Source organism: Eublepharis macularius, chromosome 14, assembly GCF_028583425.1.
Source record: "Eublepharis macularius isolate TG4126 chromosome 14, MPM_Emac_v1.0, whole genome shotgun sequence".
In the NCBI taxonomy this organism is placed as follows: Eukaryota; Metazoa; Chordata; class Lepidosauria; order Squamata; family Eublepharidae; genus Eublepharis; species Eublepharis macularius.
In genome coordinates this window covers 36,626,671-36,643,373 of record NC_072803.1, presented here as the reverse complement: position 1 = coordinate 36,643,373, position 16,703 = coordinate 36,626,671, and the positions used below count along the sequence as shown (strand labels likewise).

Genomic DNA, 16,703 nt, shown 5'->3' with positions numbered 1-16,703 from the left:
TCTGCTGTGGGGGTGGTAGTTTTACTCTCTGTTCCCTACAGCCAGTTTGCTTTTCTTCCAATAGCCACCTGGGTGCTCAAATGAGAGCACATGGGCTGCAGAGAAGAGAAGGGGATAGTTGGAGAGGATGGGCTCTTTACTTCTGTTCCTGGCATCAGGCCTGCAGCTCCGGGAGGCACACAACCTTCATTCCCTCCAGTAGCAGCTATTTCAAGGGGGGAACCACCTGCCAGGTCAGAAGCAATTGTGGCATACCAGGCAATTTCTTGGAACATGGGGCAGGTGCCACATTGGGGGAAACTGCTCAGGTGAGCCACATGTGGTTCTCAAGCCACTAAGCATTCAACCAATAAAAGGGTCATCAATGGCTATAATTCATCCTAAAGAGGGAATTTCTTTTTAAAACTCTTGGGAGTGTTTCCTTTGCAATATCCCATTTCCATCTTCTAAACATTTGCCAACCTGTTTCGATACTCATTTAATGGCTTTTATGATGACTTCCCATTTGAGCAGATAGATGATAGCCAATATGTTTCAAAGAAGGTCTACCCGCTTCTGTTAAATACAGGTTTGCTTCTGTTGCACTAGCAGAAACTTGATAACAACATGGAGCATGGATGTAGTGTCATACACATATGTAGTCGAAACTGCAGCAAAGATGCATGGTTTTAAAATGGCCAGCCAGGCCAAACAAAGCAAGCAGCAAGGGAGGGAGAGGAGAGTCAGGTCTTCAGCAGAAGAGGAAAACTTGCTTTATTTCATAGCATCCAAATGTGGAATGTTTACAAAATGCTCATTAAGTGAAAGGATTGTGAGATAGCAACAGAAAGCTGGTGAACAGCTTACACTAGCGGAGATAAGGGACAGCTACCATAGGAGGCCATATCCAATTACTAAGACCTCAATGGGGGGGGGGATGACAGAGGGGGGGGAGACTGATCACAAGCTTCAAGCAAAGAGCTTCCAAACTTGTCACCGTCTCTGACACAAGCCGTATATATCCATCGCTGGGGATACAACAGCCACTTAGACGGCACCAGAGCTAAAGCGTTGAGTACAGTGGCCAGCTAGGACAAAGGAATGGGTTTTGTAGCCTTTCAGATCTGGGCCACCCTCCCTTTGCTGGTCCACTTTGTGAACTGTAGTCCTATTATGAGCCTAGACGTACCTCTTTTGGAGGAAGACATGCCTTTTTTTGATGAACAGGACGCACTGCTTCAAAATTTGCAAAATGCATTGCTGAAGGCACTTAACCTCTCCGACATTCCCATGCAAGGAACAGCCAAAGTGGACCCTCCAGAATATATGTTAGAGCTCTATAACAGGTTTGCTACTGATAAGACATCTATGCCTTCTGCCAACATTGTTAGAAGCTTCAAAAATGAAGGTAAGTTCTGAGATCCTCAGAGGATCAAGCATGACTTTCAATTACATTGCAACTAGATTAGATTGGTTGAAAGAAATAATTGTTACCTTAATGAGATAGAGGAATGTCTGAGAGACAATACCAAAGTAATCTAGATGACATAAATTAGTGGGTTTACTTACTATATGATGACACGTGCATCTGATCTGTCCAACTGGTTGACTTTCATACTGCAAACGATTTGAAGTGGAAATTATTTTCTAGGTCCTTCACTGCATGGCCCATCCCTGGTTATAACTGAATTGGGGGGGGGGCGGGATCTTGGATGCTTTCATGTTTAGATTTTGTGATCTAAAAAGGGGGAAAGGGATCCTACCCATCCGTACCAGATTTAAGATTTCTGCATTCTAAATGTAATTTTCGTCTTTTTCAGAAGACATCACAATGGTGTAATCCACTCAAAAGTTCTCTTGCATGGGACCCATAGAAATCACTGGGAGTTTTTTTGCAAGACCATTTTTGTTATCTTGCACATCTTCCATTGATTTCAATAGATCTTGTGTAGTAAGAACTTCCAAGTGGATTGTGTTCATTTACTGGGTATTGCCTCATGATGACTAAACTTGTGTGTGTTTGAATATGATTTTTTATGGAATAATTGTGTATGAATTTTATATAGAATATATAATATAATATGTATAGAATAATGTATTAATGGTACATTTCACTGGTGTTTACATGGATAGAATGCTCTTTGAAAAAACAGCTTTAAAAAGATTAAAACCCCTTCGTTAAAAGTCTGGGTAAAAAAAAGTTTTCAGAAGATTTTGTTTAAGATTTTGTTGCATGGAAACAGAAAAACAAAGAATTCAATATGTAAATAATTATCAAGATTTCATTTACAAACCCCCCCCCCCCATTTTTCCCCAAGATTATTTTCTATTATATTTTTTCATACCTAACGAACATTTTATACTGAGGTTCTGGAAATTCTCAATAGCAGTTTAGAATAGTAGAATAGAATATTTCTGTTTAAATCACTGAAGTCAATGGAACTAAACTGATTTAAACTCTGTTTAAACTGGTTTAAAATAAAATAAAAATGTGTTTTTATTGGTTCGTATCATAAGCTGCCATTTGCAGATGCAACAGCGTAGCATGATATTAATTGGCTTTCTAATATGACTTAACAGCCAAAGTACTCAGTTATGTGTAAGCCTTAATCAAAAACAAGATGGAGGAATCCCGCTTTAGGTATATGCTTCTGGTGGAGAGCAATAAGAGTTTCCTCAAACAAGGCCAAACTAACATGATCTTCTCTTCTGTGAACAAAACTCTCAACTGGGGATATAGCTGAGGGAAGAGGAAATAAAGGTTTAACTCTATGCCATTTTCTCAGCTTTAGTCAGTGTCCATCAATGGCTCTTTGTCCTATGGGTATCTCTAAGTCCACCCTTGTTGGGCAAACAGAAACTCCTGGGGGCCAACTGAAATTGGAAAAACTATGCAGAACAAAATGTTAAATCCCTTCCCCCATGCTGTTTTCCCTGTCTGATCCTCACACCAAGGACTGATCTATTGACTTAAATAAAATGGAAAATCCATCACCAGATCTCTTAACATCACATCTAATTTGGCCCTTACTAAGATCTTTGTAACAATCCAATCCATAAACCACTTAAGACTTACTTGTGTCACCATTAATTTGCTTATATCAAAATGCTCTACCTTAAGCATCTTGTAGATCAGGTTGTTAATTTCCCATTTCTACAACACACACACACACACACACACACACACACACACACACACACACATATTACATGATAACAGTATATTATGACATAATTATTGAAGAAAACAGATCATTCCTAATGCACTCCAGCATCTAGAATGTCCTCCTGCAGTTTTTTAAATGCACTCTTAACAAATCAGAGGTGTGAAATGGCCTTCGCCTTATTATGTAATTTCTACTATATCAAATGCTGGCTCTCTTTCTTTAAATCTTGATTTTACCAATTGTACCTCGCTCCAACTTTCTTGTAGAAATGTTTGTTGTAAGCTATCAAGGCAATTTTGACACAGTGGAAATTGCTTAAGATGCCCCCTAGCCTTTTTAATGAGTGCATGTGCGCATACAGTTACAAAGCAGAAGTGTAGTAAGTATTTATTTTTAATTCCCAGAGCAGATTTTGTATCCTGCCCACTTTAATGGAATACAGAGATACCCTCTTCTTTTCAACATCTCTATCCCTCACCATGAAAAAATCACTAAGGCTGAACTGAGGCTCTACACTCTAGTGGAAGAGGAAAGAATGCGTTACGGTGGTCTGGACAGGAAAGTCACCATTTTTGAAGTGCTGGAGAATGAACATGGAGAAGGGAAAAAGAAAGGCGAGAAGAAAATGAAAGTGCTGGCCTCCAGACACATTCACAGCACTGACAATGAATGGAAAACATTTGAGGTCACAGAGGCCATCAGGAAATGGCATCACTCAGACTCAACCACTCATCGGCTAGAGGTGCAGATTGAGAACAGAGGGGGAGAGGAGCCTAATGCACGAGGAAAAGGAGATATAGACATCGATGCAGAGGCCAAACACGAGCCTTTATTAATTGTATTTTCAGATGACCAAGGCCATGCCAAGAAAGAGGAAAAGCATGAATTGAATGAAATGATAGAGCATGAGCAGATGCAAGATTTGCAGGATCTGGACATGAATGATTTCTACACCAGACCCAGGGAGGAGAAGCTTCTTCAGATAAGGTCCAACATTATCTATGACTCAACCTCCCGCATAAGAAGGAACGCAGGGAGCAGCTGCAAAAGGACTTCACTCCTTGTAGATTTCAAGGAGATTGGCTGGGATTCCTGGATCATTGCCCCGCAAACCTATGAAGCCTACCAGTGTAAGGGTGCATGCTCTTACCCTTTGGATGATCAACTCACCACCACCTATGCCATGGCCCGGACTTTGGTTCACTTGAATGACCCCCAGAAAGCTTCCCCAGCCTGTTGTGTACCTACCCGGCTGGCTCCCATCTCTTTGCTTTACTTAGATAAAGGTGTGGTTACCTACAAGCTAAACTATGAAGACATGTCAGTATTGGAATGCGGCTGCCGATAGTAGCAGGGCAACCCCTTGCATGGCATATGTGGCCTTTGAGTATTTAATTGTCCCATCTGTAAATTTGTACAGTTCTGATTTGTACATATTTATATGAGCTTATTTAATGAGATGTGTACAGATAACTTGAAGCAGAGGCAGCGGATTAGAGGGGATGTCTATTTGGGCCAATTCACGTGCTACAAAGTTCTCATGACAACTACAAGGACTTTGCATTGAGTGAATCAGTCCTTTGCTACTTTCTTGGCTTGGGTAAATGGGGTTGTGCTTTATAATATTTTATACAATCACCAGAATCCAGTGACAAGTATTATTTTTTTAAGTGTACAGCCTTAAGACAGCAAATGAGGATACTTTGTGCATGTTCCCCCATAAAATAAAACTCCCTCAGAACACATACAACTAGTGTGGGCTTAGTGAAGTCACATCTCTGAATGCTTTCTGTCTCCCAGTCTGGCCAGCAAGCATTCAAATATGCTACTCCCCCTGTCTGAAGGGGCACAATTGGGGAAAGGGGTTCCCATTTGATTTTGATGAGGGTATAAACTAAACCCCGATGTTGATGCTGCCAGTTATTTCCCACCTTTGGGCTATTTTCATCAAAAGAAGAATTAACAGGTTCTCGTACACTTAAAGGACTTATATGAACAGTCACAATGGAACAATAAAGCATTCAGGGGATGGGCTTCATGAATTTTAACTGAGCACACAGATAAGCTGCCTGTGTTGTTTCACTTTATGTTTGTGTGCATAATGTTCACAATGTTTATGTGCATTTCTTCCCTATTTCACATCATGTTAACAGCAAAGAGTTTCTTATTAGTCAGCCTTAGCTCAAGGCCAAACTAGTGTTTTTTCTGGTAAATAGCAGCGATGGTGTGTGATTTGAACTGAAAACGTGGTATGCGTGCAGAGGAAAAGGATTAACCCACACATGAAGCTGCCTTACACCAAACAAGATCATTGGCCTTCCCAGGATAGTATTGTTTCTTTTGGTTACCAGTAGCTCTCCAGGATCACAGCAGATCCTTTCATATCACCTGCTACCTGATCCTTTTAAATTGAAATGATCTAGATTCAACCAATACCAGAGGAAGGACTGTAGGTATAATATATGTGTCAAAAACAGCTCCTGCATAAAGCATAGTCATTAGAAATAGCTTCAAATAGGAGCAGTACTAGCATACTAAGGACAAATGCAGGCTCCAGTAGAAGGGATTTGGCCAAGACACCTCCAGATGCACAGGAGGAGAGAGCTTCTTGTATTGTTAGTATCTGTATAAAGAAAGGGACTTTGGGCACCTTTTGCTTGTTAGAGAAAGGATGCATGGGCAAATTCCTCTTTCTACGCAACACCTCATCCACTGGTCTCTCCCTTTCAAGACTTGTCTGCATTGTCAGTTTGGTACAGCTTTCTGGACAGCTTGTCCAAAGACAACTTATACTTCTTGAAGAGTATTTCCAACTGTGTAAATGCTAGCTTTGGGAAGTGCAATTCCAAATTTGGCGCATGTTGCATCTTGCAAGACTTATATCATCCTCTTGTATGAATTACCTACCCAGTGCCTATCAACTTTAGGCCAATGAACAGCAGAATGTGTGGCCCTCAAATAACTAATGTTCTTTGCATCTTAAGTTTCTAAAAAGGAAGAATTATTCTGAGCATAGTCTATTTGTTAAATCTGAATGGAACACTCCTAGAGACAAAGAAAGGGACTTTTTCTTTATGAGAGCAAGCTTCGAGTCCAGTAGCACCTTAGAGACCAACTAGATTTCCAGGGTATGAGCTTGGACGTTGAAGCTAGAAATTCACAAGGCCATTCTTTCCCCCATCCTCCACTTCAACCATATACCATGGAGTCACATGTCATGTTTCCGCCACTCTTCTCCAACAAATCGCTGCGATAAGAAGGTGTCAGAGCTGAGAAACAATAGACCTGATGCTTTATTTATACTAAGCTGGAAATTTGTCAGATTCTTTGCAAAGTGTAATTGATGCTGACTCTCTGCTCTTAACTACAGTTGACTGTACTGTCCCCGGCCTCCATTTTACACTTTTAAGGCAAAGCTATCTTCCCAAGTGAGATAAGGGTCTTGTCTTTGAGAGAACAGACTAGGACTCTTCATGGGAATCAACGCTGAAGACGTGATCAAGGACTAACTCAAACCAGCTTAACCTACATCCACACAGCCATTATTTATTGATCTATTTATTGACTGCTGTCCATGTAATATACTGTAGAATACAAAATGTTTTATTTTTGTGCTTGTATGAAAATACACTTGGATAATCTTATGTATTGAACCATAAGGGAGTTGGATGCTAATTGCTGCAACCAATGCACAGGTTTTCTTGGTTGTTTTCTTTGTAAATATATCATTGTCAATTTTTTTCTAATTTCTCCATATAATACAAACTATAGTAACATCCAGTATATAGTAGCATTTTTTTCTCCCTGTTTAATGTTAGGTGCTTGCACAACATGGACAGGGAACTAATTCCATGTATGCCCCATTCCACATCCCCCAGATGTATGAAGGCTTGCAAATTGATGCCACCACCAGACTCTAAACCAGCCTGGAAATTTTGTCTGTTATAAGCCATGTTCCCCAATCACTTCCAACTTGACTGGGAAATGGTTGATGGGTGCACCTTTTAGGTTGCTAAGCAACCACAATACCTCTCACTTTTTCATAACAAAAAGTAGTAGTAAGTAATGGCAGTGGGGCAGGTAGGAGGAGAAACATGCTAAGTAATCATAAGCAACCTGAACGAAGTCACAACCATTTGAACACATGTCCAGGTTTACTAATGAAGGAGAATATTGTACAGTTCTGATTTGTACTAATGAAGGACAATCTGGGGATACATGACCAACATGTATAAATGGTTAGCTTGACATTTTAATTTTTTGAAAAAATAATTGACTTTTAAATTGTTCTAAACATATTTGCTATGAGTTACAGAACTAAATGGATCGAGATTCTCAGCTCACAGTTCATTTTTTTAACTACTATGATAGGAGAAGCTCCCAGGTTTATTCTAAGCTTGTTTTCCCCACTACACAAGCACCCGGCACATTGCTTGCCTGCTAACCCCAAGCTTTTAAAAAACAAGAAAGAGGGAACAGAGAAGAACAAATGAGAGAGAAAGAAGAAATGAAAGAGCAAAAGAAAGAGGAATTAAGGGGACATTTTTGCTCCCCACTTAGGTTTGCCGGAGCTCCTGCTCTGGTGGGGAACCTCCTGATGGCCGCCTGCGCTTCCTGCTGCTGCTCCTTTGGGTGGTGGGAGGATTTTTTAAAAAAATGTTGTCATTGCACACACAGCATGACATCACTTGCAGTGGAAACCTGGGAGTGATGTCATATTGCATGCAGACCCTCCCATGTCTCCACCCCCAATTCTTTGGGGATAAGATTAGCTCCCTTTCTTAACCTATATTTGTGTATTGAGACTTCCTTCCCCCACAAAAAGCATAACCGAGAGGCTGATTACCCCTACCCCATTATTATTCTTTTGCTTCTGTGAAAAAAATTAGTATTGTCCTGGTAAAATCTGTTGAATCTCCTATTTCTGTTCACTGTTATGACACACAATGGCTAATGGAGGTTTTTCACAAAATGGATGCTCCAAAAAACACAGAATAGGCTAGAATAAAGAATTTGTGCATTATAGGCAACACTATAAGGTCCAGGACACAAGTTTAATAACGCTTAAATAATTGTCTTTTAGCTTGTTTGGAGGTCTTATCCTCTTGGTTAGGGTTGCCTAGCTGCAGCCAGGAACCCTTGGGAGCAACGGGGGACGGGGCCTGGTGCTCCAGTGTGGTGCAGGTGCACTGACATCACTTCTAGGAAACCTAGGAAGAAACATCACTGGATGTTCTAGGATTTTCAAAAACTTTATGATAACCATGAGTTTTAATGGAAGTAATGTCAGCACACCCTGGTGCAATGGTGGTGTGCTCCCTAATTCTCCCTCCCCATTTTCTCCTGCCATCATTTCAGGTGCTAGCAGGCAATGCACAGTATAGGTGTGGGCAGGCAACACGGCACTTAATTTAATTTAATTTAATTTAATTTATTCAATTTATTGTCTGCTCTCCCCACACCAGTGGGCTCAGGGCGGATCACAACAGGGCTTAAAAACACATTGCACAATTAACCATTATTACCATTAAAAAACATAAAATACTACATACCATCATTTAAAAATTAGAGACTAGCTTACTTTTTAATGAAAGCTGGGAATTCAGAGGACTGGTTACACATATTGTTGTATCAATATAACAATAGATAGATAGATAGATAGATAGATAGATAGATAGATAGATAGATAGATAGATAGATAGATAGATAGATAGATAGATAGATATTCAATTACCATTTAAAAAAGAAAACAAAAGCCCCTGGAGGGGGGGAAATGGCTGCCACAGGATCAGGGAAAATAGCTGCCAAGTGGGCTAGAAAATCTGAATTTTCCGAACAGCATTGAACTCTAAGCTGATAACTCATGTGGAAATGGCCGTGGTATACCAAGGAATAATTGGCCATCTGTACTTTAAGCTGACTTCTTGCTCACGATCTTGATATTGGATGCCAGACTCTTTGCTACAGTGGTATATGGTTTACATGGAATACTGAAGTGTTCAAAAATATGGGAACAAAACAGAGGGGTCAAGTTACAACCTAAAATAAAATATATTTAGAAAGTATTTATTATAAATGTGCACATATATAGATTAAAAACAAATTTAAAATACAAGGCGTGAATGGCAGGCTACATACATATGCTAAAACTTACTAGAACATTCCCAACGTACAGATGATGGTACAGTGCAATGACCAATACAAACAGACCATGGTACAGTACAAAAACTGACCAGACATGTTTCGGCCCTAAGGCTTCCTCAGTGGTCAATTGTAAACTATTTATAATCAAACACATCCACACATACAGAAACCAATCATGAAATGCTCCCGGTGTTTTATCCAAAACTCTAGTATTGTGTGATAAAATACAATTGTGGCAGCAGACCCAGGACTGCACTCACACAATGTTAATGTAATCTGAGGGTTGGTTTCCAATGTATAAGGGTGCATTACATCAATCTGTAGTAGCCATAGAGTGTTTAAAAATCTCTCAGAGAAGTTCTATAGCTTAAACATTTGGTTAACTTGAAATGCTGTAGTTGTGGGCTAATAGCAACTTCCTTATACAACTCAGTTTAACCTTTTGTGAGCAGAGTCACAAAGGGAACCTTGAGGGTAATGGGTCACTTACTGTATTGAGAAACCAACCCCTGCTCCCAAAAGCAGCCCAAGATAGATGCTTTGTTTATAATGCTGCTCCATCTGTCTTCATTAAAAAAAAACTACAAAAATGTAAAGGGGGAAAAAAGTCTCACAAAAATGGTTCAGCACTACCTTTAAGGCACAAGAATTACAGACTGAGGCAAAATGGAGGACTCTGCCTCAGCCAGGGAACCAAAACCTCTGGTTAGTAAGAAGTGGGGGAGGGGGTGCTGGATGCTAGTGGTGCCATTTTGTGATGGGGGACAGTTGCTCCCTCCCTCCTGCCCTGCTTTGGACCATATAATGCAATTAGTCATCACATATACAATTAAATGTGTCCTGGCTATACATGTCAAAGGCACAAATTGCTTTGCTTAAAAGGGAAAAAATGTTATACTGATATGTGTTGATAGCACCCCGATGGGGTTTTCATAAGGTATAAGGTAAACAGAACAAACATTTTTAAAATGCACTGCTTTTCTGACAATTTAATACTGAACAAGAGGCCTTTTGAGCTTTATACTAAATCCTCGCTCTCTCTCCCCCACCCATAAATATGAAAGGTCACTTCAGCCACAGAGAACATAAGAGTGCTAACAAGCAGAACATATATTAAGGCCAAAGCCTCCTAGCATGGATATTCAGAGGTTTGCTTTAGACACCCTGGCTAGCAGCCATTGGTAGACCTCTTCTTCATGAATCTGTCTAATCCCCTTTTTAAAGCCATTTGTATTAATGACCAGGCATTACTATGTCCTCTGACAGTAAATTCCACAATTTAATTACTTATTGAATGAAGAAGTATTTTCTTTCATCTGTCCTGAATCTATTGGCTGAACTGCCATTGGATGCCCCTAAGTTTTAATATGGGGCAGGGAGAAAAAGTTGTTTTCTCCAACTTTCTCCATTCCTAAGTACTCTTCACACAGCCTGCTGAGGTTTTTGCTCAACAACTGAAGACTCTGAGGTCCAAACTAGATGAGTGTAAGTAGAGTTGCCAACCTCCAGGTCAGCAAACACCTACAAGGGGCTGCCTCTGGACCACAACTGCTGAAGACTTGTAAAGAAACAACCGGAGGTTTACACTAGAGTGATCACAATAATTCTCCTTCTCTAAATAAGAATAATTTTACTGTATTTTAAATATAAAGTGCACAGTGCTCAAGTGCATAATGTTAATCAATAATTGTTCAATAAATGTAATATTTATTTATTTTATTTATATTTGATTTATATTCATATTCCCCCCTCCCCACATCAGCGGGCTCAGGGCGGATATACCATAAATATTACATCACAATATACAAAAATATCCCATCTATATACAATATCATTGGTTTGTACAGAAGTGGTTTGTACTTGGACAGCGGGGGTGGGGGCGCACCTTCCATGCGCAATCCCCTGCGGTGCTGCGTGCTCCTGTGCGCAGCAGCCACATGGATTGGGTCCATTTTGGCCCAGATCGGGATCACTGCAGAGCGCGGGAGCGCCCCTGCCCTCCACAACGGCCCAAAACACGCCTGTTTGGGCCCAAATCGGGCTCATTTTGGGCCTGTTTTGGCATGGACTGGACCCGTTTGGGGCTGCTGCAGAGTGCAGGAGCACTCCCGTACTCCACAGCACCTCAAAACAGGCCTGATCTGTGCCAAAACAGGCCCCAAACAAGCCCGATTTGGGCCAAAATGGGTGTGTTTTGGGCTGCTGTGTAGAGCAGGAGCACTCCCGCGCTCTGTAGCAGCCCCAATCTGAGCCCCTGTGGAGCATGCCCATGCTTCCCGGAAGTGACATCATCGTGCTTGTGGGAGCGCTTTGTGTGCGTGCACCCCCCCACACACACCAGAGGTAAGTGCCAGAAGCCAGTCCCCCGCCAGGAGGTTGAGAGGGCCTGGCAACCCTACTTCAGGGGCTGTTGTTGTAAGCAGTGTAACTGAAGAAAACTTGGCAGGATGATGGTTTAGAAAGAGGACTGTTTTCTGTGTGATTGTGGTGCTGTTCAGTGCAAAAACAGCTGTCCCAAAGAGCTTGGAAGCCCATATTGCAAAGAACAGGGCTGAATCTAGGGTTGCCAGCTCCAGGCTGGGAAATTCCTGGAGATTGGGGGGGTGGAGCCTGCAGAGGGCAGGGTTTGGGGAGGGAAGGGGGCTTAGCAGAGTATATTGCCATAGAATTCACCCTCCAAAGCAGCCATTTTCTCCAGGGGAACTGATCTCTGTCGCCGGCAGATTAGTTGAAATTCCAGGAGCTCTCCAGCCACCACCTGGAGGCTGGCAACCCTAGCTGAATCTCATGATAATGAAAAAACACAAAAGGATTAGGTCTGAGCTGGGAGGACTTCATAGGTGCATAGGTGGTTCAGAATCCCTGGCTCTGAAAATACAATGGAAATGTTTTTTGGTGCACATCCCTATCTAACCTCATGCAGCCTTTAAAATACCCACAATCTTTAATGCCTTTTCCTTGCAGCTTGTGTACAAATGTCACTGGCACTTGTGCCAATGAGGTTAAGCAGGGCATGATTCTGTTGAAAAGTTCTGTGTCGCGTTAAATTAGGAGGTTTAAGTGCAGGGTGGTCTCAGAAAGCATCAAGTGCAGTGGCTAATGAACATTCCCAGCATTCACTGCTTTCAAGTTTATGTTGCCTTTTGCTGTAGCAACTCCTTATCTTCACTGAGATTAGAGTATTTTAGATCACTTGTTGCAAAGATTTATTGTGGGATCCACTTCCTAAGCTGTCACCACCAGCAAAAACAAAGTCAAAACCTGAAGCAAGATAAGCAACAGTAGCGCAAATACAATCACACTGTTACAGCCAGTTTCCCCGGGCTAATTTTTTAGACGGAACACATAGCTTTCTTTCTTACCCTGCCAAGATGACAAGAGGTATATAACCCTTATTTGCCAAAACTCACTACAGCATGTTTACTGGGAAGTAAAGGCCCTATTGAACTCAGGGGGCCTTATTTCCCAGGAAGCACAAACAGGATCAGGCTGTGTGTCTGTTTTTAAAAAGAGCAGTTCCAAGGATGGTTGTAGGAGTGTAAAAGGAAAAAGATGCAATAAGTTTGTAGATTTTTCTTCATCAGATTTTCCTACTCACAGATAAGGCTTTCCCCTATCAGAATACTTCCTTCCAGAATAAAAAATTAAGTTTATCAACCCCCCAAAAAGTTTAATTGACTGAAAATGCATGAAGACGATCAGCACAAGTCTTATAACAAGGCAAGAATCAGGGAGACAACCCGGTTAGTAAGAACAAACAACAAAGCCTTGCCGGGAATATAGCAATATATCTCTCTATTCTGTTAAAGTGCATTGAAGTGCAAATAGCAAAAGTGTTATGAACAGTGGACAAAAAGCAATAAATATATCAATCACAATCAAATCCGTCAATGTCCATATACATATTCCACAATGGGAGATCCAAGGAAGGGGAGGTGGAGTTCCAGTTGGAAACTGAATTTCCAGGAAAATTCATAAATAATTTTTAAAAGTCATAATCCATGCACGATGAAACCATTATTGCCATAAGTCTTATAACAAGTCAATAGCTACATTTTTATTTATTATTAAAACGTTTTACCATGTCTTTCCTCATGGTTCAAGGCAGCTTACAATAATAGATTAAAAACATTTACAGAAAATCAATATAAAATAATGACCCCCCCCAAATCCCTCCCCCCCATTAAAAGATACCTGTTATTCAACCCCTCTCAAAAGCCCCAGCAAACAGACAGGACTTATAGTACCCCCTAAAGATCTCCAAGGTGGCAGCTTCCCTGCCAATGGGAGACAAGCCATCCTAAGAGGTGGGATTGGCAGCAGATGGCTGCCTGAAGACTAGAGTTGCCAGCCCCCCACAGGGAGCAGAGTATATCCCACTCCCACCCCCAGCCACCACCATCCCACCATTGCTCATTGGGCCGGTGGGGGGGGAGGTGGGGGAGACCTACCAGACTGTGTGTGCTCTGCCAGGTAGGCATGTGGCCAAAATGGGCATAAGTGCACCCACGTCACCAGAAAATGACATGATTTCCAGTGTGGTGCAGAACAACCTGTCATATCAGGATCCCTCACTCCCACCTTCTGCTCTCCCCCCCCCCATTCAACTGGCTGGCATGAGGAAAGGCAAGGGAATAGGATTTTCAGGCACGCCTCCCTGGGAGTATTCCCACACTTCACAGTGGGCCAATTTGGACCCCAAACAGCCCCCTGTTTGGGGTCTAAATTGGCCCATTGCGAAGTGCAGGAGCACGCTTGGCCCCTGCACTATGACATAACTTCCCAGAAGTGACATCATCATGTCATCCCAGGAGTGCACGCACTTGAGGACATTGAAGAAGGTGAGTGCCAGGTCCCCCCTCCCACTGGGCGGATAAGGGGACTGGCAACCGTAGCTACAATCAGAGGCAAGCAGGGGTCTAGGCGCACATGTGAGCATCATCTTAGTAACCACAGAGAGGAGCCTTGTATCAGAATGCAACCAGAAGCCACTACATGTAGAGACCCAATCTGGAAGCACGGCTTTCTTAAGGTGACACCACAAGGCTGCTACTTGCTTGTGGCTTCCTGCAAAATTTCACTCAGCGAAAGAAGTTCTACAAACCCTGGAAGCAAGACAAGATGGAGCCGGTCTTGGAAGAAGAGAGAAGTCAGCTGATCAGCTTACAATTTTGAAGATACAAATGAGATTTGCATTTGCAAGGAAATTTAATGTAGTAGAAAGCAGCAACAGCTGTTCATTTGTAGCTTTGAGGAGCTCAGGGAAGGATCCCCAAGGCATTTTACAGAGAATAATAAAATGTAAATAATTTGGGAATGCTATTCTGACATAGCAACACTCTCTGGTGACAGCCTAACAAAATCTGGATTTTTATTAAGTCCTCCTGTTCGTTCTCAATCCCTTTCATCCTGTCTCACTCCCCTGATTGCAGACAATTGTATGTCCCTGCCATGCCCTTCCCCCAGTAAGCTTGTCTTTTTGTTGGCTCAATGCATAGAAGGAGAAAGTGAAGAGGATTTGTTTCCCTTCAAGCGAGGAGGGCTAAGCAACAGCAGAGGACGGTCAGTTGCAAAGCTGGATACTTTGCACTCCTTTGTTATGCAGGTGGCAATTGGAATTCAGATGCTTTGCATTGTTATTGCATATATTTACTTTATCTTTCAAGGCTTTCCTCATGACTTCTGTGGTGGTTGAGCCCTAACAATTGAGATCATTGGTCCATTTGACTTTGCTGCCACTGGTAGCCAACTCTGGCTTGGGAAATGCCTGGAGACTGGGGTGGGCAGTGGGGCTGATGGCTGGGGAAGGTGGAGTTGTGAAGGGAGCTCAGCAGGGATATGATGCCACAAGAACACACCCCTCAGTGCTGCCATTTCCTCCAGGAGAACTGATCTTTGTAGTCTGGAGAACAGCTGCAATTCCAAGAGAACTCCGGACTCCATCTGGAAGTTGACAACCCTCGCTGTGGTGCATTAGATCCAGGCTTATTCGTCAAAGCTCAATTTCTATTCTGCCCCATCTCAAGGGCTCGAGGCAAATGAAATTGGTTGACAACCACACAGAGAAAATATGTAGTAAAATCATACATTTTCTCCCAGCACATGCTGAAACCAGGCACCAAATGTAAAATGAGGGAAATTCTTTCATTTTTCCAGAAAGTATGCAGTCTGGGAATTTGACAGACCTCTGGGGATACAGAGTGTCATAAAACAGTTATGGAGAATCCATCTTCACTCAGCCCAGTTGCTCAGACTTGACACATGGATGGTACAGTCTTAGTCGATCATAACAATGATGATAGTCCTAGGAGAGAAGGCAGCCTCTGGGGTGTTTAGGACAAACTGTTAGAGGTGAAAGTAAGTACACTGAATTGTGCCCTGAAGACAACATGGATATAGGTCCTCTCACCTGCCATACAATATGGACCATTCCCCTCCCCCATTTTTGGCAGGCTCAGGCAGGCGGGCAGCCGTAAGCGTGTGTGTGTGTGGGGGGTGCTCACTGAAGTTCTGATGGCACCATACTTGGTCAGTGGAGTGTTTCCAACCTAATTGGCTGCATTGTGCAGAATTGTCTCTCTTTGCCTCCTTACCAAGTTAGCACCCTCTTTGTATATTACATCTAGATCCTTGAAATGCCTGCATGTTTGGCTTCCCTCTCTGCCTCCCTTTTAAAAAAGTAAAAACGTGAGCAACAATAACGTGATCACCTGATGCTCCCCACACAAGTTGATGCAACATTCTTGACTTAACGCCAAGGTCCCAGCACCACTTGACGAGAAGCATCTCATTTTGTCCCCCCCCCCCACTTGAGTTTCCAAACCTTTATATTTCCAGATGTACTGAAGGGTGTTGCTTACCTCAGTATAACGACAGCACTTGGTCCTAGTGGATGAGAAACAGCCTATACTCAGCCTTATCACGTTTCCACTAGGCCTGCCGTTCTCTAAGCGTGAGGAAGCCCCCCCCCCCAAGAAGGGGTCAGTAGTTGCTAAGAGACTTTCAAGCTCCAAGCTGAGATCTTTCCCAGGCCACTATACATAGATACTTGAGTTGTTCACTCACACGTTGGTGGGGTATCACAATATTTAGAGACTTATCCACAAGCTAGAAACTCAAAATCTGGTACAGCCTTTTGCTTGATAAAAGCAGAACATTTGTATGTATCTCTCAAAACAAGGAACATGAAAAGATACCTTTAAATTTTCAAATTAGACAGCTGAGGCCTTGCAATACTTGATTTCAGAGCAGATTTCATTTCCAAACAATAGCTCAGCATCTCAGCTACTAAACAGAGAGAAGGGATCACTGGGAATTTTTGAAGTGCATTAAATAAAGGCTAACAAAGGGAGAATGGGAAGGCGGGGTGGGGGTGGGGAGAGAACTAACAATGAAGTTGAATTTTTTTAAAAA

The 16,703-nt window shown here is 42.2% G+C and overlaps 1 protein-coding gene across 1 annotated transcript; it reads left to right on the top strand.

Annotated features, from left to right (window-relative positions):
• Window positions 1–1,068: 1,068 nt before the first annotated feature.
• BMP10 (bone morphogenetic protein 10) lies at window positions 1,069–6,745 on the top strand. Its single transcript, XM_054998320.1, has 2 exons — window positions 1,069–1,387; window positions 3,551–6,745. Exons 1-2 carry the CDS (start codon window positions 1,081–1,083, stop codon window positions 4,492–4,494), a joined length of 1,251 nt encoding a protein of 416 aa, XP_054854295.1. The 5' UTR covers window positions 1,069–1,080; the 3' UTR covers window positions 4,495–6,745.
• The last annotated feature ends 9,958 nt before the right edge of the window (window positions 6,746–16,703 follow it).

Coding starts and splice junctions, on each gene's coding strand:
- BMP10 (XM_054998320.1), top strand. CDS start 1,081: ATGGGTTTTGTAGCCTTTCAGATCTGGGCCACCCTCCCTTTGCTGGTC. Junction 1,388..3,550: donor TAGAAGCTTCAAAAATGAAG/GTAAGTTCTGAG, acceptor TTTAATTCCCAG/AGCAGATTTTGTATCCTGCC.